Source organism: Gossypium raimondii, chromosome 3, assembly GCF_025698545.1.
Source record: "Gossypium raimondii isolate GPD5lz chromosome 3, ASM2569854v1, whole genome shotgun sequence".
Taxonomy (NCBI): Eukaryota; Viridiplantae; Streptophyta; class Magnoliopsida; order Malvales; family Malvaceae; genus Gossypium; species Gossypium raimondii.
In genome coordinates, this window is record NC_068567.1 from 53,904,632 (window position 1) to 53,930,873 (window position 26,242).

At 36.3% G+C, this 26,242-nt stretch overlaps 3 protein-coding genes across 3 annotated transcripts; 1 reads left to right on the forward strand and 2 right to left on the reverse strand.

Moving 5' to 3' along the window:
- Positions 1-1,143: 1,143 nt before the first annotated feature.
- On the reverse strand, positions 1,144-3,756 carry LOC105794726 (LRR receptor-like serine/threonine-protein kinase RGI5). Its single transcript, XM_012624026.2, has one exon. The coding sequence runs from the start codon at positions 3,236-3,238 to the stop codon at positions 1,295-1,297; it is 1,944 nt and encodes a 647-aa protein (XP_012479480.1). The 5' UTR covers positions 3,239-3,756; the 3' UTR covers positions 1,144-1,294.
- Positions 3,757-7,477: 3,721 nt separating this feature from the next.
- On the reverse strand, positions 7,478-13,114 carry LOC105794724 (exocyst complex component EXO84A). The gene is made up of 8 exons (XM_012624023.2): positions 12,793-13,114; positions 12,438-12,535; positions 10,934-11,981; positions 10,086-10,601; positions 9,257-9,445; positions 9,014-9,150; positions 8,776-8,930; positions 7,478-7,870 (listed from the first exon to the last, which is right to left on the reverse strand). Exons 1-8 carry the CDS (start codon positions 12,919-12,921, stop codon positions 7,860-7,862), a joined length of 2,283 nt encoding a protein of 760 aa, XP_012479477.1. The 5' UTR covers positions 12,922-13,114; the 3' UTR covers positions 7,478-7,859.
- A 2,460-nt stretch (positions 13,115-15,574) lies between these two features.
- On the forward strand, positions 15,575-19,778 carry LOC105794725 (hydroxyproline O-galactosyltransferase GALT4). Its single transcript, XM_012624025.2, has 7 exons — positions 15,575-16,639; positions 16,884-17,116; positions 17,194-17,484; positions 17,566-17,694; positions 17,834-18,004; positions 19,169-19,276; positions 19,400-19,778. The coding sequence occupies exons 1-7, from the start codon at positions 15,781-15,783 to the stop codon at positions 19,607-19,609; spliced, it is 2,001 nt and encodes a 666-aa protein (XP_012479479.1). The 5' UTR covers positions 15,575-15,780; the 3' UTR covers positions 19,610-19,778.
- The last annotated feature ends 6,464 nt before the right edge of the window (positions 19,779-26,242 follow it).

The following is a 26,242-nucleotide window of genomic DNA, read 5'->3' on the forward strand; positions in this document are numbered from 1 at the left end:
TAATTTTTTTTGTCTAAATTTATATTTGAATTTAATAATATTACCTAAAGTTTCTTAAATTTTGAACGGGCCTTCAAATTTGGACGAATAATTTTGACCATAAACAGTTGTAACCCAACCCAGACAAACTTAGGTTAAGGGCCTAAAAGAGCATGTGTCCCGCAAGGCCAATATTCATGCTTCTATCTCTTGAGCTTTAGTTCGGATCCAGCCTTAGATATATATTTTTTCAGATAATATATTTTGACTTTTAATTTTTTTTAAGAAAAAAAACAAGAACTTGTTGAATGAAGTGAACTTACTGCTAGCTTAATTCACAACAATTCTTTTAGTAAATATTGACATTGTTTTTATGGCAGCAATTTAGATATTATTTTTTAAAAGTATTTTGAACAAAAGTTAAAATTTTTGATTCTGTTTTAATAAAAATATTACTTTTGAAAGTAATGTTTTTATCTCAAAAGTATTTTTTGTTTTAAATGGGAAAGAAATTATGATTTAATAAATGTATAAAATAAATTATAAGATGGAACACCTATGAAAGGCCAAATCTCATGAATTGATTCATACAAAAAGGGCTTGTGATTGAAATTTAATTTAAGAAATATATATATATATATATTCCAGCATCCAGCTCTGTAGGGGGCCTGCATTGCAGCCCATTCAAAACTAAAAAATAAAGGAAAAACTTAGACTGGACTCAAGATATGTATATATTTTTAGAACAATAAAATTTTGGGGTAAACTCTTGAGCTCGAGTTCCTATTTCCAAAAAAAAAAAAAAAAACCCAAGTAGAAATTTACATAATACAGGAATCAGGGCAATAATGTGGGCTTCAATCAGAGGACCTGGTTTAAGATTAATATAATAAACCCGATTCGACATTGATGTTAAATAATAACGTAAAATAAAATTTAATTGAAATAGAATGGGGGAAAGTGTCTTTAAATGGTTTTAGATCTTAAGTAACGTAGCAGCATTGACTATGTGAATTACCATCAAGTCCAGAGCCCTCTGCTCTTATTCCTAGTTTAGGCCCAAAGGCATGGGGACAGATGGCAACAAGGCTTTAGAAATGATTATTGTGGGTAATCATATTCATGCATTGATGTTCATAACTTTGCTTTTTTTTATCTTCATACTGAAACACAATGTGAAATGAAATCCATTGACTGTAGCATCAGTATTCACAGATGAGAAGCATGCCAAGATACTAAATGTTGGTAAATAATACAGCAATTTTGTTTTTTTTTTTTTTTTGGGGGGGGGGGGGGGTGGGGAATTCCAAGTAATTCAAGATTTGCAGGGAGAAAGAGGTTTCCCACATAAACCTGTGTTGCCAGTGAAACAACTCTGGGGAAAGTCACTAAGAGGTCTGCCAGCAGGGATTTCCCCCACTAAAAGATTGTCTGATAAATCCAAGTCCTTGAGGTTTTTTAGGTTCAAAAACTCAGCAGGTATTCTACCAGTAAATTGGTTTCTCTGCAGCTTCAGTGTCTCCAAATGGCTTAGATTTGCCAACGCCTCTACCAAGCCGAAACCAAATTTGTTATAGCTCAAATCCAAACTCTGCAATGCCTTCAATTTCTCCATTGATGTTGGCAATTTACCCTTTTGTAAGTTATGTGATAAATTAAGATACACAACTCTCTCCAGCGTTCCTACACTAATTTGTTGGATTCCACTTGTGAAGCTGTTATCAGATAGGTCAACATATGTGAGTGAACCACCTGGGAAACTGGTTCCTATCTTGAAAACATGTTCCATTGAGGCTGTTATGTTGTTTGAGTGAAGGTCCAGCACTCCCAATTCCTGGAAATCTGCAACTGAAGCTGGAATACTTGAACTGAGATGGTTCCTTGAAAGATTCAAGGAGTAGAGTTGAGTGAGGCTTCCCATCCATGCTGGTATCCCACCAGTGAGATCATTGGCTGATAAGTCCAGTTCCTGTATTGGACTTGGAGTTGATTTCAGCATGTCTGGTATTTGTCCTTTGATTCCACATCCTGCCAAATAGATTCGGGAAAGAGATGGCAATTTTGCTACCCACCTTGGAATGGAGTTTAGAGTTAAACTGTTGAATGAAAGATCCAGTGTTTGCAAATTTTGGAGAGCAGACATTTCATTAGGCAATGGTCCTTGAATTGAGTTATGAGAAAGGGTCAAGAGTATGAGATGTGAGAGTTGACCAATTGACTTTGGTATAACTCCAGATAGCTTGTTGCCGTTGAGATACAACTCTGTCAAAGCTTCTAGATTACCTAAACTAGAAGGAATTGCTCCTTCAAGCTTGTTGTTTTCAAGTGAAACCCTTTGGAGGGAGACCAGATATCCCAAATTGGGTGGTATTTTCCCGCCTAGTTGGTTGTTTTGCAGCCTTAAAAATCCAAGCAGAGGCATCTGACCATAATTTGATGGAAATGGTATCTCTCCTTCTAGATGATTAGCATCTAAATACATGACTGAAATGGATGTTAGATTGTTTACTGAAGCTGGAATTTCCCCATTCAAAAGATTATCTGAAAGATCAAGCTCTTTCAAGAGCTGCAAGTCTCCAATATTTTGTGGTATATGACCAGTGATGGAATTGGCATGAAGGTCTAAATGCATGAGATTTGTCAAGTTGGAGAATGAAGCAGGAATACTACCAGTGAATCTATTTGAATGAAGAAGCAAAGCATTGAGATTTTTAAGACAACCAAGGGTAGGAGGAAGAAACCCAGATAATCTATTCTCATGCAGGTGAAGTTCCTCAAGTTTTAAAAGCTTACCAATGCTTTCTGGCACGGGCCCTCTCAGCTTGTTTCCATAAAGATAAAGCTTTCTAAGGTTCTTAAGACGACCAATGGATGTGGGAATTCTTCCAGAAAGGCCTGCGAGTCCTCCAAGGTCGAGAACTTCAAGCGAGGTGAGGAGTGTGATTGATGGGGAAAACCAGCCTTCCATCTGAGACTGAAAGACGAAATCAACGGAGGAAATGAATCCAGGTAGATGAACTTCAGTGACCCTACCAGTTTCATTGTTGCAGGAAATACCTTGCCATCTGCAACAACGACGACCGACCCACTTCGCTAGCCGACCTGAAGTGTCCATATGGATTCCGCCCCTAAAACTGGCGAGACCTTTGAGGTCACCAGGGTCACATTCTTCAACAATGCTTCCTCCTGTGGAGACTGTCGCCATCATCAGAGTCAATGCTAGAGGAAGCCATAACATTTGACAACCCATTTTTGTCATGGACAGCTGATTCTCTTACTCTTAAGCTACAATATGGATAACGTTCTCACTATTATCAGTGTGATTGAATAGGAAAAGCAGGAAAGTGAAATTGGGTGCGAGTTAAAGAAGAGAGAATGGGGGCAGTAATTTGGCTCAGCTGATGAACCCTCAAATTAAGAGACATTGATTTTGCCTTTTTCTTTTGTCCTCGGTCTTTTCCGGACAGTTTGGTTATGCTAAAAAAGCAGGAGTGTAGATCATGATCTCCTTTTTAGAAAGGGAGTCAATTTAGGCGAAAGATTTCTTAATAAAACGACAAGAAACATAATTCTCAATTGGTTTTAACAAAAACCCTATCAAAAAGATATTTGTTAAGTCTGAACTGTGGTTGAGGGTGCTGCAAACCAGAATATCTACTTATTCCGCGCCCAGGATTAGATCTACTGACATCCAGTTCACCAATTACTTGATGCAAAACCTCATCACATGCTGAAATGATTCTTTTCCGTAACCCTCACATTTTTCTTTCTTTCCTCGTATTCACCCCAATTGATGCCAATGCCCCTTTTCTTATGACCAAATAAAAAGAAGAGCTATTTTTTAAGTGGTAGGCCCTCGGGAGGCTGGATGGCGTTGGTTTCACATTTTTTTTCCTCTTTGCTCCTTACGAGCTTCTATTGGCTGCCAAGAATGAACGCATGTTAACATTATGACACAATTTTATTTTTTGATAATATAATGATGATACCAAATTTTATAATAAATTATGGGAAATGAATATAATTACCATGATTACAATTAGAGCTGGCAAACCGACTCGAATCAAAGTTTTTCAAGTTTGGATATTTTTCGGGTTTGATCTCTTTTGAATTTAGATTTTTTTAGATTTGGATTTGGATCGAGTCGGGCAGGCTTTGATGAATCCAGATAATTTTAAATTTTATAAGTTATAAATATTTTAATTTTGAATGTAATAATACATCTTATTTTTATACGATGACATCCCAAATTTGAATTTCCCTTATAAAAACATAATATTAAATTTTTAATAATATTTTATGCATGTTAGTTATAATTATAGACATGTATTTTAATATACTAAATTACACATAACTATTGATGCAAGATTTTTATTATAATCTATAATATAATAACAGTTATTATATTAATAATTATAAAATATATTATTTCATTATATAATACTATATTACATACTATAATAGTAGAGTAAAACATAATATATTAATTATTATCATATATTATTATTTGTTATTATAATGGTTGAAATATACTCTAAGTCCCTATATTTTTGTACATCTGAAAGCAAACCCTCCTACTATATTATATAATGCTATATCATATCATATAGTATATAATATATTAATGGTTTACATATATGCACCGATAATTAAAAATTATAATATTATATCTTTTATTATAATAATAGTTATATATGTATTAATATTTTAAGTAATAGTTATATTAAGTTAAATTTTATAGATTTTAATAATGATTAATTTTATATATTTATTATGCATATAATATATAATTATAGTATTTAAAATATCTTAAAAATATTTCACTTTATAAATTAACATAAAATGTTATTAATTACTTTTCCTATTAATAAAATATTAATATAAATATGCAATACTTATGAATACATTTAAAAAAAAAGAATCATCATTTATTTATATTTTAATTAATATCGTAACATTATATTAATTATTAAGGTCTATTATGGCTGCTCAGTTATAAAGTCGGGTTTTTTTAGGCTTTGAGTCGGATTTATCTCGGACTCAGACTTTCTCAAACTCGAATTTTTCAGACTTAGATCTATTACGGACTCAGACTTCCTTGAACTCAGATCGTCACAAGTTGACTTTCGGGTTAATTACAATAATCACAATATCATTCTTGTAATTTACTAAAATTGAAAAGATGTGTAATTTAAATACAAGACACCTCCCCTTCCCTCCTAGTGACATTATTCTCCATTGGAAGCATGCAGGTTTTGGGCATGTTGTTAAGATAACGGGTGGTCCAGGCTTACAAATATTGTGATAATGAAGTATAAGAAAAACTTCCATGGGGGAGGCATCAAAGGTTCCTTTACTTGTTGATGCACTCGCATGAAAGCCTGCCGTCTGCAGTTGTTGTTTTCGAGATTGGAATTTCAAGAAGGATCTTAAGCCAATGGGTAAAGACTTTAAAGCTGCTGTAAAGCAATTAAGCAGTTGGAAGGGTTGGAAAATAATGTTCCCAGCTCAAGAACAAACCTTTTTTATTTTATTAATTACAAGATTCGACTACACCAAGTTCAAACAGGCTTAGCCTTGTATTATATCATATAACAATAATAATATTTGATATGCAATCACAATTAAATTTTATTTAATACAACTCTCATCTGCCTACTTATGTATTAACATAAAAAGAAAATGTTTTAGAGTTGATTAAATCTTAAAAAATTATATGATTAAGAGATTATTAATATATCAAACTTTATATAAACTAAAAATGTAATAGTTGATGAGTAGTCGGTGTGTACAGAGACTTTTAATGGAGAGAAAGAAAGTGAATGTATAGGGAATGATAAAGAGGGATATTTAAGATAACATTGAGCATAATGATAAGTGAAGATTTGTAATGGGGAGAAACATCATTAATTTATTATTATTTAAAAAAAAAAGATCTTTTGGGATATGTATAAAAATGAAACACCCTTATATAAGATATACAAGTGTGGATACGATGCATGCTCCTTCGGGTATAGCAAAATTGCATAGAATATCAACAAGAGAGGGATGGGGATTGGGGATTGGGGATCGAGTTCATATCCATCACCCACTGGATGGGGATATATTTTTTTATAATTTTGTTATTGTTCCATGTTGTTGTTCAAAGGTGATAATGTTACGGACTGAGAATGGACCCTCAAAAGGGAATAGTACAGAGCAGGAAAGCAAGGAGACTACACAGATTGGGACGAGCGAAAGGACAATGTAGTATTGTCTTCTCCACACTCATACTTGGATTTCCTGGACTATGCTATTTACAGATGATGTTTCAATAACTTTTATTTTTTTTTTTGGTGGAAAAAGTAAACTAGTGTAAAGGAAAAATAAAATCTAAACCGTTATCTTTACTCGACAGCTACTCTTGAATCTTACTCGATTTCTTCGTTTAATTCTTGAGATGGATCCCTCACATATGTTTCAGAGTATTTTCTTTTTGTACATATGTCCAGGCAATCCTGGTAGTCGTATCCAAGCCATGACCATATTCGGGGTATGGCTGCGAAGGGTTAAATTCAATGCTCCAGTGTTGAACAGTTAGATATTGCTCATAAACTATCCAAGGTCCTTGACTTAAGACTCTCTCAAAATCTCTGAAGTTTTGAAACTTAGCCAGGTAGTAACTGTTTTCGATATCCATTAATCGGAATGGTTGACTCGGTTGTCATAAGGAATGTATCTTGTTTTGTAGCGTTACGTATCCAATGTTCCTTCCTAAGAGTTTGATTACTACCGTATGTTCCATATCTTTTATGAGTAGTTGATTAACCCGATTAGAGAATTCTATTGCCGGTATGCCGTTAACCGATGTTCTCACAATATCATCTTCACGTAAATCTAAGTCATCGTCATCTTCATCTCTAGTTGACGTTTCTGTTTTATCGTTGATTTGCAAGCCTGTACCCATGAGACAATCTTTCCATGACCTAGGCTTGTTTGGTGCCAAATTAGTTTCCATAACAACATTTGCATCTCGTTCTTGAATGTTGACCACTCCTTTTGATTGTCGATTATCGCTCCGTCTAAGCTTGAAATCTTTTGATTTCAAAAACATCTTTATATACTTCATTTATTTATTTTTAATTTCTTTAAAATATTAATCATTTGGATATTAAATATCGTAATTGAGTGAAACACCACTTTAATCTCAATATGATATTCATTCAATTTGACTCGTTCTCAAATTAAATATCCAAAAACTGATGGATAAGAATAAATGGTGTCATATTTTCCATAATTTAGAAAAGAACCCCAAGAATTGCATGCTAGTTTTGTCGATGCATGATGAAATTCGACATTTTCCTCTCAACTGTCATCCCCCAAAGTGAGATGATTTTTTTGGGGACTTAGGCATCAATGATTCTTTAGATAATTCAAAAACATCCCATGGCTTATAGAAGACTTCAGGAAATGAAATGATAAAAAAGAAAAATGGGGGAATTTATGGGTTCACAGAGCCTTTCAATATTATTATTCTTATTCATAATAATATTTAAAGGTATGATATATAGTATAAATAAATCATTATAAATTAATACATAAATATTATGTTTATAGGATATTCTAAAAAAAAATCAATAATTGTAACATTGGAATTATTCAAAAACAAATAAAAATGTATTAACTTGATCAAATTGTTGAAATTTGCATCCTAGCCTCACTGTCATCAAATCAACAGGATGAACACCGATCAACACAAAAAAAAAAACCGTCAAAAGACTCACCATACCAGTAATGCACAAAAGGCTAAGTCTCGGTTGGTCTATTCTCCTTCTCATCATCTCAAAGCTTTTTGAGAACAGCTTCTAATAGATTTGCCTACACTCTTATATTGGCAAATCTCATATATATTCTGGAACATGATTAAAATTTAAAATAAAATCACATAAGCTTTAAAAATAATAAATTGGACAAATCAAAGCTTAGAAAAGGAAAATGTGGACAAAATAAAACCATAAAATAGTGTGGATTAAAATTAAAAAATAAAAAAAAATGTTGAAGAAATCACGGTCAAGAACCTGCCCAAAAACCAACACAACAGCCAGCAAAGCAAAAATTTAATTTTAAAAATAAAGAGTCTACTTATAAGAAGAGTTAAAATAGAAAACCTAAATCTAATATTATATATAAGGAACATTATCTGATCTTAATCCATTTTAGAATTAAATCCTCCTAATTCGCCTTAAACCCGACTTAAAAAGTTCGTGAAGTTTATAATTATTTTTGCCATCTCTGCATCAAACAATCATCTAAATGAATAATATACCTTCTATTCAAACTAAAATTTAAATGATTGGAAAAATGAATATCCAAATTTATATCGCTTTGAATTTTTATTTAAATACTCAATTCAATATCTGAATCTGTAAAAGCAGTCAAAATATTTTTTTATTTTGATATAATTTCAAACTACATATGTATTTATAGTCATAGACATGAAACTATTTTATATTATCGTAAAACCAAAGAGTTTGTAGTTTTAAAATTTATCACATCTATTTTAAGTAAACATTTGAAGGACCCAACACTAAAACTAGAAAATGTGTTGGAGAATAAGCTCATTAGGCCTGTTAAACAATCTATGGAAAGCTCTGCATTCCTACATAGTATATATGCTGTTGAAAGTTAATACCATGATCTAGAAACCTGTATTTTATTCAACGCCAGTGCATGCATGAGGGATAAATGATCAATGATAGCATGTTTGCTTTGTGACTGTGACTGTGACATGCATAACTGAAAGGAACGCCTACAGACCTTGGTTACTTCCTTGAGATACGACTGGAGCTGCAGATGCCGCTGCTGTAGGGCTTAGTACATCTCCCTCCATACTACTATAGTTGCCTTTACCCGTTAACATCTTGATTGCTATTTGAGCAACTTCGGCAAACCAGTCATCCTCCGGCAACACGCTGCCAAAACACGAAAAAGGCTTCATCAGCTTGAGGTCAAAACAAAAATGTTCCTATGATGATATGGATCGTGTGTCATGTACCTGTATGGATCTATTCCAGTTGCGGCCACTGCATCGATTGCTCTCTCTATTATGTTTTTGATAACTTGTTGCAGATTTCGAGACAGATACCGGCCTTCAGAAGCGAAAATTATAACAAATTCCATATCCAGATAAAGCTGCATTGAAATGAAAAGGAAGATATAATATGATGATGTTAATTACTAGCACAGTGCATTGTACATGAATTTGCTTTTTCCCTGTTGTGTGTGATTATGAGTATACCTGTTGAAGACCGAGAGGACCTAAAGGAGTTGGACCCTGCTCGATCTCTTCCCAAAAGCTCTGGTCATCAGAAAGCCAAAGGATCACTGTCTCAGTTTGTCTCATTAATAGAAGTGTGGCAAACCTTTCCCTTCCCACAAACATATCAGTTGCAATTGTTGCCATCGTTGTCAGTTTTTCAAACAGTTCCTGGAACAACATAAAACCACTATACTAGTGAGAGAGAAGATAAAACATTTCATTTTTGTGATGATTAAAGACTAGCATTTATGTTGTTTTACACAGAAACTGATACAGATTTATATTATGCTCCTTTTAAGATTATAGTTTGCCTTTCTACACATACTGAACGTTATGACAAGAACATGAACAGAACCTATTAACAATCAAACCCAAAATATAGGTGGTTTTATGACTAATACATATACATAAAATGATGGCTTTTAATTAGTCCATAAACATGGTTTCCATGTGTCTATTTAATGAAAAGCAAGGAAATTAACATTGAATTATAAATTTAACATACTTGGTTCAACAAAGATGTAGCAGTAAGAGAAGAATATCTTATGGTTATGTTGTCATATCCACAATTCTGTTATACCTGAGAACTGCTGTGTATCAAAGAACAAAATGCATATATAAAGAAAGTGTAGTGATGGACAGCACAATTATGTATATATACTACAGAGCACCGTTTGAGCTCCATTCATCAGGCTTGAATGTATCAGATGGCATATCTTCTTTTCAGGTTGCATGCTTATGTCAGGAATAAGGAAAACAAAATATATATATATATATAAATCTCACAATAAATTTGCAAATATATTACCTGGAAAATGGGTGATGGAAACCATTCTGGTTCCTCAGTTTGGCCATCCATACTTAAGTATATCTCTGCATTGAGACGGATGTCCCCATCGACTGTAAAGATAAGATCAAGGGCATGTTGTCTACAAAAGCTATCTCGCAAGCGTTCAACAGAACGTTGTAGTTTCCTCTTCCATTCCCTTTGTTCTGGAACACGGCTTTGTCTATCTGAAGTGCCTTTAGGGGTGGCATCCACTCTGTTAGCCTGGCTCAATGGCAAAAGCTTCAATGCAGCCCGTGGAAGCAATTCATCAGCTAGCAACGATGCATTGGCGAGTAAAGCCAACTGTTGGGATTCACTCTCCGCCATATTAAGAATTTTACTCCCAGAACCATCTAAATGTTCTTCATTTTCCATTGAATTAGGCAAAGCACTTATCAACAGATTAACATAGGAATTGAATATTTGTAAAACACCTTCTAATGCTGGACCATCCAATTGAAGGTCCTCAAGGGGGCCAACATCCTCCATAAATGCCTACAACCAGAGATAATGCACAATTAGGATTAGGAACACTAAAGATTCTGAAACTTGTAAAACAAGAATTAAAAGGACATTTTAGTATTTTACTTGTGTTTTATCACGACATTAATCAAATTTAACATTCTTCACTTCAACATGGGACTGGTAAAACTAGGTGTCCGAAGACAAGCCAAAATAAAATTTTGCCATATCCGACAGGTCTTACACAAGCTATGGCGATTTTGAGAAAGAAGCAAATAAATTTGAAAAGAAAATAAAAGTAAAAGAAAGATGGAATGAACCCATAAATACTGTTAGGATCAATTGAGAAGGAGTAAAATAATTACCTTAACCATTGAATTCAATTTGTGAGCACTGCTTGAAAGCTTTGCCTGTGACATACTCGCGCTGCTAAGAGATGAAGTAGAAGAGATAGAACGTGCATCAGCTGGTGCATAAGAAAGCTCCCAATCATCTGCAGCAGCTAATGCAGCAGTGCTATGTTCAATTCTTTTTAAGGTGGCACTGAATGCTAATTCGACACACGGCCTAAAATGCCTCATTAAGATAGGGGAAAGGGCCAATCCACGAGATTCTAACAAAGCACAATGGCCGAGGCATATCTGAACACATTCTGTGGCAACTCTTAGACCCCCAGCAGCTGCTGATGAAGCAAGAACATGTCTCTTTAAGAGAAGTGCAAATGCCTCAGTTTGCTTGACAGCCCAAGTTACAAGTTCAGACGAATAGGCAGGCTCCTCGCCAAAAACTGCTAAGGAATCACTAGCTGCTTGTGCAATGGTTGAAAATACAAGCTGCGAAAGAGATGAAGTAGTTGCTCCTCCGTAAGAATTGGTTGAAGGACGAAGAACCTGCAGACCCCGCTGCAGCCTCTGCTGGTGAGAGTTGAGTAGCAATGTATGAGCACGAGGACCATCCCCAAGATTTTTAATGGATGAAACAGCTGAACGGAGCTCAGCCCCTCGTGTGAAAGGCTGGCAAGTTGTCTCTGCAAGCTGATCAACTAGTTTTTGTCTCAGCAAAGTGAGGGCATTCTTCAATCTTAGGAGTGCATCTGGACTTAAGCTCTGTTTAGTCTTATCTTCTTGTGCTACTTGTTCCCCTTCGTCCAATGCAGCCATAGCTTCATCCACTCTCTTTTCCGCCAATAGAACTTCAAGGTTTTCCTCAAATTTGATAAACCACTTCTCAGTTTTATTAAGCTTTGTACTTTTAACACCAGATACTTTCTCCTCTTCCAATTCGTAAGCACCAGTTGTCAAGGAATCAAGGATGGTAACTTCAGCTAAACCATGAACTAAAGCTGCCTGAGTAGAAAGATGATTCCTCATTGAAAGCAGCTCCCCCTCTAGAATTGTAATCTCCTTGGATGTACTTCAAACGCAAACAATGCTATGACTTGAGATGCAAAGTCAAGTTACATCCTGAGTAGTTCTAAGCTTCTGCTATTCATTTTCTTACAAACAGCCAACATAGGGGCCTCCTCTAATCTATCTACTGTCGCCCAACTACTGATCACCGGGAAATATCATTATGTTGCTTCTTTTTCAATCATTCAAAATTCATTAAAGCTTAGACAACTTCCCAGTAACCTTAGACGGTAACAATGAAATGGAAGGGCTGAAAATATACAATAACATGTTGACAACTGAGAAACCCGAAACACAATAAACATTTTAAAAGCTGCTTTGATTATTTTATTCCCCTTTAAACATAAAAAATTAAATGTTAGACACATATAGATATCCGACGCTCATACTTAAGGATGCTTAGAGAGAGAATAACAAAAACCTTAATATATAGAATGAAAGGAAAAGATCAAGGAATTACCGTATAAAGGCAGTGTAATTAGCGTAAACACTTTTACGCATTTCCTCTGCAGACGCCTTCCGTAATTCTAACAAGTTTGAGCAAGCATGCTTTATCTCCTGCGATAAAAAAAACAATCTACCAAATTCAATGTCTCCACCATTACCAATATTATGAAATTAATTTATACCGTCTTGTTATAATAACAGAGCAAATCATTTTTCCCCATTTGATCGCACAAATCATTATGACTGACATATATAGTCGTTGTTATCTATGTATAAGATGATTTGACAATTGACATATATGTGATGTGCATTGATGAATGATAGGAAGCGGTAAAGGGCTAAAGAGAATAGAAAACAAAGGAAGAGACCTTCTCGGTCATGTTGTTGCATTTGGATTGGAGATAAGCCTCGGGGTTGAACTGCGATGATTTGAACTGCTTCAAGCGATCGCTGAGAGTGAGGTTACTCTCAAGCTCCGATACATCACCTATGCTCATTTTTGTTTCGTATAATCTGAACCCAAATGTTACAAGCGGAAACCCAAAATCACCATTAAGCGATCATAAGATATAAAATCAAATTAAAAAAAAAAAAAAAAGGGAAGAGGCTTAGATGAACAAAGAGCTTAAATTGGGAGGCAGAGTCGGGCATGTTTTGCTCTTATTGGATTACAACGAAGAACTCGCTTTGTTAGTTTCAGATTTATTTTAGCCGTTATTTCTTTACTTTATTTATTTATGTATTTCGTCTTGAGCTTTACTTAAAATTCTTCCGTTGATCTTTTCATTTTTTATCATTTAATTTTACCATTTTAATTAAAATCATATTTTTATACATTTAAATTTAAATTCTTTAAAAAATTAAGTTTCTCATATGATAACTTTTTAACTATGTTAATTAGATTTAATTAATGTATATGACACCAACTCAATCACAAATATAAATATCAATATATATTAGAGGAAAAGAAGATAATAAAATTTAAACTTATGCTAAAAAATAATTTTGGCATAAATTTATAAATTTTAGCATTGAGTAATCTTTGCATGTTAACAATATTATTATAACTACAAAAGTAACAAAACATACGCATTGAAATTAGATATATTTAGTGGCGGAGTTCACTCCAAATAATTACTCTATAAAAATAATATAAATAGTAAATTGAGTTATTAACCCACAAAATTTAAAATTATTAAATATCTATTTTTTTCCTTATTTTTCTTTAAAAGAGGTTTTAAATACATATACTCTAAAATTTATGCAGTGCACCTTGAAATTTAGTCACGTTTTCTATAAAGTTTATTGAATGAAATTACAAAATTTTAAATTGAATTAGATCGATAAAATGAATTTTGACAACTTTGATTAACTTAAAAGTTTTGGGTCAATTAAATCGATCCCTCATGGTTATATTTAAATTAAATGCATACTTGTTTAAATTTTTAAAAGATTCAAAAAACAATCAAGGATGGATTCGTAACAACTGCATTTATCTTTTGTTGTAATTTCCACTATATTATAACTTTTACAAATAGGTTCAATAATCAGTGAACAATTATCTTTCCTTTTTTCCCCGCTGTTTAATAGTATCAAGATTAAATTACTTCTAACACAATATTGCAAGGACCAGTTGAGTATTTAATCCATTACTTTTTAATTATTTTAAAAAATAATTTGAGAGGATGAGAAAAACGGCAAGGTTTTGGCCACAAATCTTTCCTTTCTGTCTTTGTTCCACTAAGATGCCAACTAGAGCTGATCATGGGCCGGGCGGCCCGCCCGAAATATGAGAGAGTTTGGGTAAAAATTTAGACCCAAAATATGGGCTTGGGAAAAAAACGAGGCCCGATTAAAAAACCGGTCGGGCCTCGGGCACCACTTTTTTGGCCCGGGCCGGGTCGGGCTTATGAATTTTTCCCAGGCCGGGCCTGGACAAAATTCTAGGCTCATATTTCAGGCCGAGCCCGGGCCTAGAACTCAGGCAGAAATTTTTTCTGAGCCTGATCCGGCCCGGCCCAGCCCATGAACACCTCAAATGCCAACCACGCACTTGCAACACCCCTTTCTCCTTTTTATTAGTGGTTGTTGAATGAAAATTTAAATTTCAAAAAAGAAAAAAAAGGACAAAAAGACATTTCCAACGATTATAAACTCCACCTACCAAACCCAAGTGCCAAAAGCTCCCTCTCCTCTCCATTTCTAATTATTAATGGCTTTTAGCTATACTACTTCACATTCAGTTTTATGGGTTTTCTCTCTTTTATACAACTCATGTTTTAAAGAACCAATTCCCAAAATGCTAAGAATTACAGATTTTATTGGATTTAAATCCTATTTTTGAATGCTGAAAACACCTATCCCACTCCTACAACATGGAATCAACCACTCCTTTGCTATATTATTTTTAATTTTTACCATTTTTTTTCATGATTCATGATGATATATAATTTCATACAATTTGTGTCACTACAATTAATTAATTACCAAAAACTTTTTTATAAAATAATAAATAAAATTATTTTTATCATTTTAAATCATATAAAATCTAAAACATGTATTTACTGCCATTCAATTCCAACATACCATAATTTACAATCTTTTCATTTAATTATTTAACTTATTGTTTTATAAATTTATTTGAAAGAATTTTAAATGGTATTGAGTTGTTTTTTATGTATTCCCTCATATAAGTTAATTACTGTGTATTTATATGATATGATTGTTGTTTATAGATATGACATATTAGGTATGCTTTCATGTATGCATTATACACGCACGAACTCATATAGAGTGCGAGTCAAGACCCGACGGACTAGCGGATCAGTACATGTCATCATCTAGAGCTCATCTATATGCAAGCCTTATGTATATGTAAATCCATACAAAATACGAGTCAAGACTCAATGGACTAACAGATCAATGCGTTGATAATAGTTACTATCATTACATATTCATAAAAAAATAAAAGAATTTTTTTAAAAAATGGAGCTAGTTTGTACTTGGTAACTAACGAGAAGTAAAGTTAAACGGGAGAAAGGACATTAAAATATAATAATAATTTTGCTTATTTTTTTGGCGTAAAATTTGAACGTTTTGTCTCGAAAAAAGAGTGGAATTTAAAATAAAATGACTTGAATTAAAAGCTCTTTCCTTTTTCCATTCTATGAAGCTCTCTCAGTCTTTCGCTTTCATTCTGTTTTTGAAGAGCTGCTTATGCATTCTCTGGATGCTTTCAGCTTAACTAAAACAAGCCAAACCGTTTTCTCCTTTCCCTGCAAATCAAATCGAGGGTTTGAGCTCTTTACCTATTTCCATAAACCCAAGCCAACGCTTTTGAGTTTTTCAAGTAAAGGATGAAGCTAGCAAAATTTGACTCGTTAGTGTCGCTGAGTCGACTTAGGCTGGTTCAGTTCTTGATGGGGGTTTTGTTTCTTTACCTTCTCTTCATAAGCTTCGAAATCCCGCTGGTTTTCAAAACCACTTCGGCGGGCTTTTACACGGACGCATTGCCGAGACCTTTGTTTCTAGAGAGCGAAGAGGACTTCACCGACAAATCGGCGCCTGCTCGCCCGACCGATGACCCGGAACTTGTCCGTCTAGCCGGAAGCAGGACGCCGCCGCGGAGAATGTGGGAGTACAAGGAAGTATCGGGTCTTCTTTTCAACGAAAGTTCTTTCGACAGCAACGATTCTAAAGACGAGTTCTCGGTGCTCCACAAAACCGCACGACACGCCTTCGTTCTCGGCAAGAAACTCTGGGACGACCTACAATCGCCTCAAAACAAGTCCGATTCAGAACCCGAACGGCAAAATCAAAAGCAAAATCGAACCGGATCGTGCCCGGAATCAATTTCCTTGTCCGGGTCGGAGTTCGTGAACCGGAGTCGGGTCTTGGTCATCCCCTGTGGGTTAACATTAGGGTCCCACATTACGGTGATTGGGATGCCGCATTGGGCGCATGCAGAGTATGACCCAAAAATTGCAATCTTAAAAGAAGGGGATGAGTCAGTGATGGTAACGCAGTTTATGATGGAGCTGCAAGGGTTGAAGACGGTTGAAGGCGAGGATCCGCCGCGGATTCTTCATTTCAATCCAAGGTTGAAAGGAGATTGGAGCGGGAAGCCCGTGATCGAGCAGAATACTTGCTACCGGATGCAGTGGGGAACAGCGTTGAGGTGCGAAGGGTGGAAGTCAAGAGCTGCTGAGGAAACAGGTCAAATTCTTTTTAATGATTTTCATTTATTATTTTCAGTCCAATTGTTTGCATGCTGACCAAGTAAATGGAGACTGTAGGTTGGAAAAAGTCTATGAATTTGCTAGTAATTGTCGGTGGTTAGTTGTTTTGAAGTTGGTTGTGGTGTTGCTTTTATGATCTTGCTAGGGAGGGTGTAGTTTACAAGTTACTCATATTACCCATTCTATATATTTGCTAATTGTTGCGTCTTTTTTGGGGGTAGTTGATGGACAAGTTAAATGTGAGAAATGGATTCGAGATGATGACAATGGCTCTGAAGAATCAAAGGCTACATGGTGGTTGAAAAGATTGATAGGAAGAAAGAATAAGGTGGCACTTGATTGGCCATACCCTTTTGCAGAGGGAAGGTTATTTGTTCTCACATTGAGTGCTGGATTGGAGGGTTACCATGTCAATGTTGATGGGCGCCATGTTACCTCATTTCCGTATCGAACTGTAAGTAATCCTCTTGTTATTGGCTCATCGATTCAATGAATAACATAAAGTCTTCAAATTTCTGATGACATTTACAGGGATTTGTGCTTGAGGATGCTACTGGGTTATCTCTAAAGGGTGACCTTGATGTTCACTCTGTATTTGCTGCTGCTTTGCCCACTTCACATCCAAGTTTTGCTCCACAAAAGCATCTTGAGAGGTTGAGTAAATGGAAGGCGCCACCACTTCCTGAAGGGAACGTAGAGCTTTTTATTGGCGTCCTTTCTGCTGGCAATCATTTTGCAGAGAGGATGGCTGTGAGGAAGTCCTGGGTGCAACATAAGTTAATAAAGTCTTCAAAAGTAGTTGCTCGTTTTTTCGTAGCGCTGGTAAGGACAGACAAAACAGGCACAAGTTCTTTTCTTTGGAAAATCCATTTGCCTGATATATTTACCATTGTTTCTTTTTAGAATGGAAGAAAGGATATAAATGTGGAACTAAAGAAGGAAGCAGAGTATTTTGGTGATATTGTTATAGTTCCTTACATGGATAACTATGACCTGGTTGTACTTAAAACAGTTGCCATCTGTGAATATGGGGTGAGTGAATGATCGCCTGATCTGACATTGCCTACTTTTTCCCTTGCTGAAATTTTGTCATAGATGTACAAGTAAAATTCGATATTGTTCTTTAGTTGTTAAAAGATCTACCCTTTATATTGTATCTTATTGTTCACAGATCCGTACAGTGGCTGCAAAATACATTATGAAGTGTGATGATGATACATTTGTCCGGGTAGACCCTGTGATTAAGGAAGCAAAGAAGCTTGGAGGTAGAAGCCTGTATATAGGAAATATGAATTACTACCACAAACCTCTGCGAAACGGTAAATGGGCAGTAACGTATGAGGTGTGTACTTCCTCTTGAACACAAATCTTGAGGCTTTATTTACTTGTCATCCCCACCTTCTTTACTTTCCTTGTTCAACACCTAAAGTTCAGTGGAATTTGATATGAATAACTTATTCCTTTACATTTGCTTTCTTATATTTATCACTGCATCTTAACCATTATTTGCATTTTGATATGCTTCGTCATACCTATTCTCATTTCTGTTATAAATTAATTCCCCTTTTAGATGAGAAATTTATTTCTCATTTTTGACTGATGCTACATGGAACATGAGTATGAATATTGTAATTAGTAAGTATTTTAGGCACAACTAACGTTTACCTGTTTGATTACTTTGGTTCTCAAACTTCAAATTTTAGTCAAGTTGCATTTTTCAGATAGAAAAGCTTATTGAACTATTAAATTTTTTTAGCAATACTGATGTGACAGCTCATGTGGCAGTCCGCATTACTTCATGAAAATTTTAAAAAATAATAAAAATTATTTTAAAATTTAACAATTTTTAAAAAATATATATCCAAGCCAACATTGAAGTACAGGTAGACTGCTATGTGAGCTGCCACATCATTGTCACTAAAATTTTAATAGTTCAGTCAGCTTCTCCGTAATAAAAAATGCAATTTAACCAAAATTTGGAAGTTGAGGGCCAAAGTGATGAAAAAAATAGGGCCGAAGTGACAAAATAGATCAACATTAAGGGATAAATTAGTTATTATGGCAATATATTATTGATAGTTTTGAACTTGCTCTGAGTTGGTGGCATGCAAAACTGAAAATGTTTTCTTATGATCAATCTAAACTGGTTTGCCTTGTAAAAAAATGTAAACTGGTTTAAAGTTGAGTTTAGTTGTATATAGTACGAAACGTGCCTTACCTTTCTGTAATTCACTGTGACTACCTACACATTCTTCTGAGTGGAGAACAATCCACAAATATAGTTTCCTTGCATGATTAAAATCATCAATTCTTAACATCTGCTGTTCTTTAGCTCTGCAGAATTTAGGATTCTTATCTCTTGTTCCAACTGACTCTAGTGATTATCTCTTTAATTAGCACCTTGACAATAACTATTACTGCATTTTTTTCCTTACGTGCAGGGCAACATCATTTGTTCATATCAGTCTGTTACTTAATAACATAATTTCTACTTGGTGATTTTCAGGAATGGCCAGAGGAAGAATATCCTCCCTATGCGAATGGTCCGGGGTACATAGTTTCATCTGATATTGCGCAATTTATTGTGGATGAGTTTGAGAATCACAAGTTGCGAGTAAGTCACCTATTTATTTTAATTCTCAGTCCTTGCTCTTTGTATATGTGTGTGCATGGTCGTTAACGAACAAACATCGGATTCAATTTTAGTTTAGTAAAACCATTAAGCTACATGTTGCAGCTATTCAAGATGGAAGATGTGAGCATGGGAATGTGGGTGGAAAAATTCAATAGTTCAAAAGCAGTGGAGTACCAACACAGCTTGAAGTTTTGCCAGTTCGGATGCATCGAGGATTATTACACTGCGCATTACCAATCTCCGAGACAAATGTTATGCATGTGGGATAAATTACAAAAACAAGGAAAGCCCCAATGCTGCAACATGAGATGACCCATTAAACAGAAGAAAATCAATAGACAATTTTCACTTACAATGTGGGTAAATTTGAGAAAGGAAAACAGAGACACAAATTTTGCGGTCATGGTAAAAATCTCTGTATATATATGGGGAGAATTGCTTACCCCACTTTTGAAAAGAAATCAATTAATCAGTTTGGCCATTTTGTCTAACCTTCCAAAGAGGATAAAGGAATCTTATATGTGAAGCACACCAACTTTGTAATTGAGATGACGCGTGTATTTAAAGGAAGATAACCCAAATCCAGTCCCACTAGTTCATGGGATGACATGTAGGCGTTTGCTTTCAATAAGTTACTGAATTTGACCACATTCAAACCAAAGCGCTGACCTCTATCTCGAGCCAATAGAAGTTCACTTGGAAGGACTTTTAGTTAGGGTTATATCGAGATCTATGGGAAGGATCATGGACATTGACAACAAAACATCAATTTACAGTTCTTTGTTTTCAGGTTGTTTGTAATTAACTAGGGTTTTCTAAAGATTAACAGCGTGTTTGGTTCGTTGTAATGGGTATGCGGTTACTCATCTATTCCGTGCGCCACACTTAATCCCGTGTTTGGTTCGCTGTAATGTCTATTACGAGCGTATTACATTACCGACCTATTCTCCAAAATCTTTGCTTTTGTATTCCCTTCCCAAAACGACGATTAGCCTATTACGGATGTCCTCCCAAAACAGTCTCTGTTTTACCCTCCCTCCCTACCCGAAATTGACCTCCACCCTCTCCCTCCCAACATCAACAGAAGCTGCCAGCAAAGTCACGTCCACCGATTCTCCCACGTTTCCCTTCTAGAGGTAATTTCCCTTTACCTTCCATCTATTTCTGCTTCTTTTTTTTATCTGTGATTCATTTATTCTCGTTTGTTTGTTAAATCGATTTTTGTTCGCTTCTTCTTCTTCTCGTTCGTTTACTTTTGCTCAAATCTGCGATATTGATTCTTTTCTTATGATTTCCATTGGGCTTTGATTTTACTGTTTGTATTGCATGTTTGATTTTCTTGTTTGATTTCCTTGTTAACCCCTTGGCTGATAAAAAAAGATCAGATTTCTTTGTAAAATGGGCTATGCGTATCATTTCAATTCTCTTCATTTTCCAGGTACACTTCTACTACCGATGGCAGTCATATTGGTTTATATGCAACCTAGGCTACAAGTTTTCACTTCTTTATGCAAATCCTTGAATAGCTCTAATTTGTGGCATTTCTTAGATGAAAGAAATAGTCTTGTTCTCTGAGTGCTATGTAAATTAATATTTAAGGACGAATGACTTGTCTACTGCTGATTCTGACTGTCATGGTGCTGTGGCTGCTGAGGTTTTCTCTCCTCTTTTGTGTTAGAAGCTCAAAAATCAAGTAGAATTTTTAAGAAGAAGAAGAGAGAGCAGAGAGGAAGGGAATAAGATAAGAAGAAGTCTGTTTTTTCAGGCCATGAAATTCCATAACCGACTCCCCACACTTTTCAGCTTAAAAGGAAAGAAAATAACAAGAAACTGACGTGACAAAACAATTAATAAAACTCATCATTTTAGTAACCTGCAACGCCCCATTTTACCAATTATTCCCCCAGTCCAAAACGTATCGTTTAACTAACTTTTCTAGCTTACATCAATACCACCCGCTCGGAAACAAAATCCTTGTCCTCAAGGATGAAAATGAGGAAACTTAGCCTGTAGCTCAGTCAAGGGCTCCCAAGTTGCATCTTCTGGAAAAGAGTCAATCCACTCGACAAGAACTTCAGTTATGGCTTGATTTCTTTTTTCACAATTCGCCTCTCAATGATTCTGACCGGTTCCTTCGGTAAAGCACCATGAATATCCACCAAAGGTAAGTGAGATTGTGAAGAAGCAGACCCTATGTGTTTCTTCAGTTGGAAGACATAGAAGGTTGGATGAATACGAGACCCTGAGGGTAGTTGCAAGGTGTACGCTACTTCACCAACTTTCTTAAGCACTAGAAAAAGACCATAGTACTTAAGGGACAACTTTTGATTAACGACTTTCCTGACAATGTGTTGTATATATGGCTGCAACTTCAAGTAGACCCAATCCTCAACCTGAAAACTCCTCTCACTCCTATGTTTGTCTGCAAATTGTTTCATGCACCCTTGAGCTCTTTTTAAATGGAAATGTACTAATTTTCTTGCAGCCTTACGAGCTTGCAGACTCCTATCAATGATAGCTACCGAGGAAACCCTAACGAGGTACGACATGTGTGAAGGTGGGGGCTGCCCATAAAGAGCTTCATAGGGAGTGAGTTGGATAGAAAAATGGAAAGAAGAGTTATACCACTATTCAGTTAGTGGTAACCAATGGAACCACTTTGTGGGAGTCTCTCCAGTTATGCACCGTAAGTAACTTTTGAGACAACGATTTAACACCTCAGTCTGACCATCCGTTTGTGGGTGGTAAGTTGTGGACAACAACAACTTAGTTCCCAATGAAATAACTCCTGCCAAAAATTGCTTACAAAGATTTTATCTTTGTCTGAAATAATTGAATCTGGCATGCCATGGAGTTTGTAAACATGGGTCATATACTCCTGTGCCACCTCTTGAGCTGTATAAGGATGCGACAAACCCAGGAAGTGACCGTACTTTGTTAAATGGTCGACTACTACCAAAATGAAAATTTTCTTGCTCGACTTAGGTAAACCTTCAATAAAGTCTAAGCTGATGACTGACCAAGCTCGGTTAGGTATCGGCAAAGGTTGGAGCTAGAGGTGTTCATGGGCCGGGCCGGGTTCGGGCCGAGCCCAGAAAAAAATTTCGGCCCGGCCCGAAATATGGGCCTAGAATTTTGCCCAGGCCCGGCTCGAGAAAAAATTCATAAGCCCGGGATCGGCCCGGCCCGTTTTCTAAATAAATACCAAAAATTTATTTTAAAAATTAAAATAAAAATTAAAAAAAGTATTTTAAAAATATTTTAAAATTAAAAAAATTAAAAAAAGTATTTTAAAAAATTTTAAAATTAAAAAAATTAAAAAAAAGTATTTTAAAAGTATTTTAAAGTTAAAAAAATAAAAAATAAAAAATAAAAATAAAAATATTTTAATCGGGCCTGGCCCGTTTTTTAATCGGGCCTCATTTTTTTGCCCAAGCCCATATTTCGGGCCTATATTTTTACCCAAACCCTCACATATTTCGGGCGGGCCGTCGGGCCGGGCTGGGCCGCCCGACCCATGAACACCTCTAGTTGGAGCAGCCCTGGAGAAGCCACTGTTTCGCTCTTGCATTTTTGACAAACCAAGCACTTGCGAATCCACCGTTTCACATCAGTAGTTAACCCCTTCCAAAATAACAGACTCGTCAATCTTTTCTTAGTCACCAGTACCCCCGAATGGCCACCTACTGCATTAGCATGAAAATGAGAAAATAATTCACGTCTCAGCCGCATGTTTTTACCAACCATGATTTTTCCTTTTCGATGCAAGAAACAGCCATCACATGAGTATTTGTCACTTTGAACATTGGCCTGTTATAAGTCTTGAATGATTTTTTTCAACTTCTCATCGAGCGTATACTCTTGTTGTACCTGTTGCAACAACTCAGATATAGTTGAACTAGCTGATAACGTAAAAAACTGACCCTGTCCCAGATGGGGTTGTCGAGATAATGCATCAGCAACCTTATTATTAATGCCTTTCCTGTATGATATCTCGAAATCATACCCGAACATCTTCGCAACCCAGCGCTGTTGAAATAGAGTGATTGCTGCCTGATTGGACAGGAACTGTAAGCTTTGATAGTCAGTCCGTATTTTGAAGTGTCGCCCCGCTAGATACGTATGCCACTTTCGGACTGCTAACAGGGCTGCTAACATTTCTTTTTCATAAATTGACAAGGCCTGATGTATGATTCCCAAGGCTTTGCTAAAGAAAGCCACCGGTCTCCCTTGTTGTTGTAACACTGCACCCACTCCAATACCACTAGCGTCAGTATCCACAACAAATTCCATTTGAAAATTTGGTAAAACCAACACAGGTGCAGCACATAGGGCTGCTTTTAATGCTTGAAAAGCTGCTGTAGCTTGGTTCGACCAGCCTCAACCATTTTTCTTCAACAACTGCGTAAGTGGTCTGGCTAACACCCCGTAACCCCGAATGAACCTCCGATAATATCCAGAAAGACCAATGAAACTTCTCAATTCCTTCACTGACTATGGAATCGGCCAAGCTAAGATGCATTGAAGCTTCAAATGATCCATAGAAACTGTACCCTCAGATAGTACATGACCAAAATATTCGACTTTAGCTGTTCCAAAATAACATTTACTCTTTTTAGCGAACAACTGTTGTTCCCTTAAAACCAGGAGAACCGATTTCAAATGCTCCAAATGTTCAGCCCATGACTTTGAATATACGAGTATATCATCAAAGAAAACGAGCACAAATTTCTGTAACCATGGTTTAAAAACACTGTTCATGAGAGCCTGGAAGCTTGATGGGGCATTGGTGAGGCCGAAAGACATAACGAGGAACTCATAATGCCTCTCGTGTGTTCTGAAAGCAATCTTAGGAATATCAGGTTTCCACATGTGTATTTGATGGTATCCGGACCTTAGGTCCAACTTGGAAAACACGCGAGCTTCTCCCAACTCATCCAGCAACTCCTCAATTATAGGGATGGGGAACTTATCTTTAATGGTATGCTGATTCAATTGTTTATAATCTACACAAAGTCTCCAGCTATCATCTTTTTTCTTAACCATCACTATAGGAGAAGCAAATGAGCTATTGCTGTCTCTGATGATGCCAGCATAAAGTATTTCTTGGATCAACTTCTCAATTTTTCCCTTTTGAATAGCCGGATATCGATAGGGCCATATCTTTACTACCATACCCTCGTCTTTCAAGGGAATCCTATGATCATGTAAGCGAGAAGGAGGTAGGCCGTTAGGTAACTGGAAAATATTCGCAAATTCTCCCAAAAGCTCTTGAAGCTCATTTTTCAAGTCATCCCCCATAAGAGCTGAAAGTATTATTTGACTTGAAGAGCTCAACACCATGGCATAGGGACCCCAAGAGTGCCCAGTAGCCGAAAAACACCTTGAGCTAGAGTTCAGACTTTCGACTGTAAATGAACCAGGAACAATTCCCTGTATGATGCAAACTTCCTCCTTGAACTTAAACTATATGGTTAAGGAACTAAAATTCCAAATTATGTCACCTAAAGAAAGTAGCCATTGAACCCCAAGTACCATATCGCATCCTTTTAATGGTAAAATCATAAAATCCGTCTCAAACATGTAATTTTGGACTTCCCACGATACCCCTTTGCACACTCCTTTAGTAAACAGCGATTCACCATTAGCCACCGACACTTTTAATTGCTCCTGATGCATTACAGGTAAAGATAAGCGGCTAACCAATCTAGTATCGATAAAGTTATGTGTGCTCCCTGAGTCAACAAGAATAATGGCTAAAAGAGAACCTACCCGAGTAGCACCTCTCATGGTGTTATGACCTTGCATACCTGTAAGGGCATGTAATGAAATTACAGGTCACTTAGGTGGTTCATCCTCTGTATTACCCTCTTCCAAACGATCCGAACACTCTTGGAACTCCTCTGCTTCACTGTCAGAAACAGGTTCCATCAGTAGCTGATATAATTGGGATTTAACATATTTATGCCCTACTTGGTACTTGGCTCCACACCAAAAACATAAACCCTTCTATTTTCGTTCCGCCATTAGCGCCGGAGAAATGGAACGAGCTGTTGATTTGCTAACAGGGGTGTTGTTGCCTGATTGATAAACTGAACTTGCTCTTGTTGGAGTTGAAGAGTAACCCTACGCCATAGAAGAATTAAACAAGGATCGCGAAGAAATCTGCAAAGGAACAGAAGGTTTCTTAATAGTGCCCGAAAGCAGTACCTCTATCTTCCTTGCAAGCTGGAAAGTTTCCACCAATGTAGAAGGTTCGAATAAATCCAAATAATGCCCAAATTCAGTCTTCAAGTTGCTGATGAAAATACTTAGGGCATAGGATTCGGGAAGGTGTAATTGATTCAATAATCCCACAAAGGAATCCTGGAACTGCTCAACAGTGCCCTGCTGCTTAAGATTGACCAAGGCCTTTATAGGATCTCCAAATTGGTTGAAACCAAAACGGTGTTGCAAACTCTCCAAGTAAGCCGACCATGCTAGCATATGAAGACCTCCATTCCGTCGCGAGTAAAAATGGTGCCATTCCAAAGCTCGGCCCTCCAGATGCAACATTACGACGCAAATTCTGTCAGCATCCAACGTTCCTTCAGCCTCGAAGTATTATTCCAGCTTAGTTAACCACCCACGAAAATTCGAACCATCAAAACGGGGACACTCGAGATGACGACTAACTCTTTTCGACTTATCCAGTAAGTGAGAAGCAGTTCTTCGGTGAAAGCTAACCCTATCTGCTAGATTCGATCCACCGCCCAACTCTTTAATAGGAAACCCAGGGGGTGCCCCCAACACTCATTTCCCTTTTTCCTCATTCACCGACACCGTCGGTCCAAGCTTGAGTTGGCCGAGATATTATTCCAAAAGAGCCTGCAAATCAATACGAATTTCGTTGCGAAACTCCTGAAACTTTGCGTCCATTTGAGTTTCCATCTTAACCTCTAAACG

Bases quoted from the DNA above. Each gene is read 5' to 3' on its own strand.
- LOC105794726 (XM_012624026.2), bottom strand. From the start codon at position 3,238: ATGACAAAAATGGGTTGTCAAATGTTATGGCTTCCTCTAGCATTGACT.
- LOC105794724 (XM_012624023.2), bottom strand. From the start codon at position 12,921: ATGAGCATAGGTGATGTATCGGAGCTTGAGAGTAACCTCACTCTCAGC. The intron at 11,982-12,437 runs GTAATTCCTTGA...TTGCGTTTGAAG, and splicing joins AATTACACTGCCTTTATACG to TACATCCAAGGAGATTACAA. The intron at 10,602-10,933 runs GTAATTATTTTA...CTCTGGTTGTAG, and splicing joins AATTGAATTCAATGGTTAAG to GCATTTATGGAGGATGTTGG.
- LOC105794725 (XM_012624025.2), top strand. From the start codon at position 15,781: ATGAAGCTAGCAAAATTTGACTCGTTAGTGTCGCTGAGTCGACTTAGG. The intron at 17,695-17,833 runs GTGAGTGAATGA...TATTGTTCACAG, and splicing joins TTGCCATCTGTGAATATGGG to ATCCGTACAGTGGCTGCAAA. The intron at 18,005-19,168 runs GTGTGTACTTCC...GGTGATTTTCAG, and splicing joins AATGGGCAGTAACGTATGAG to GAATGGCCAGAGGAAGAATA.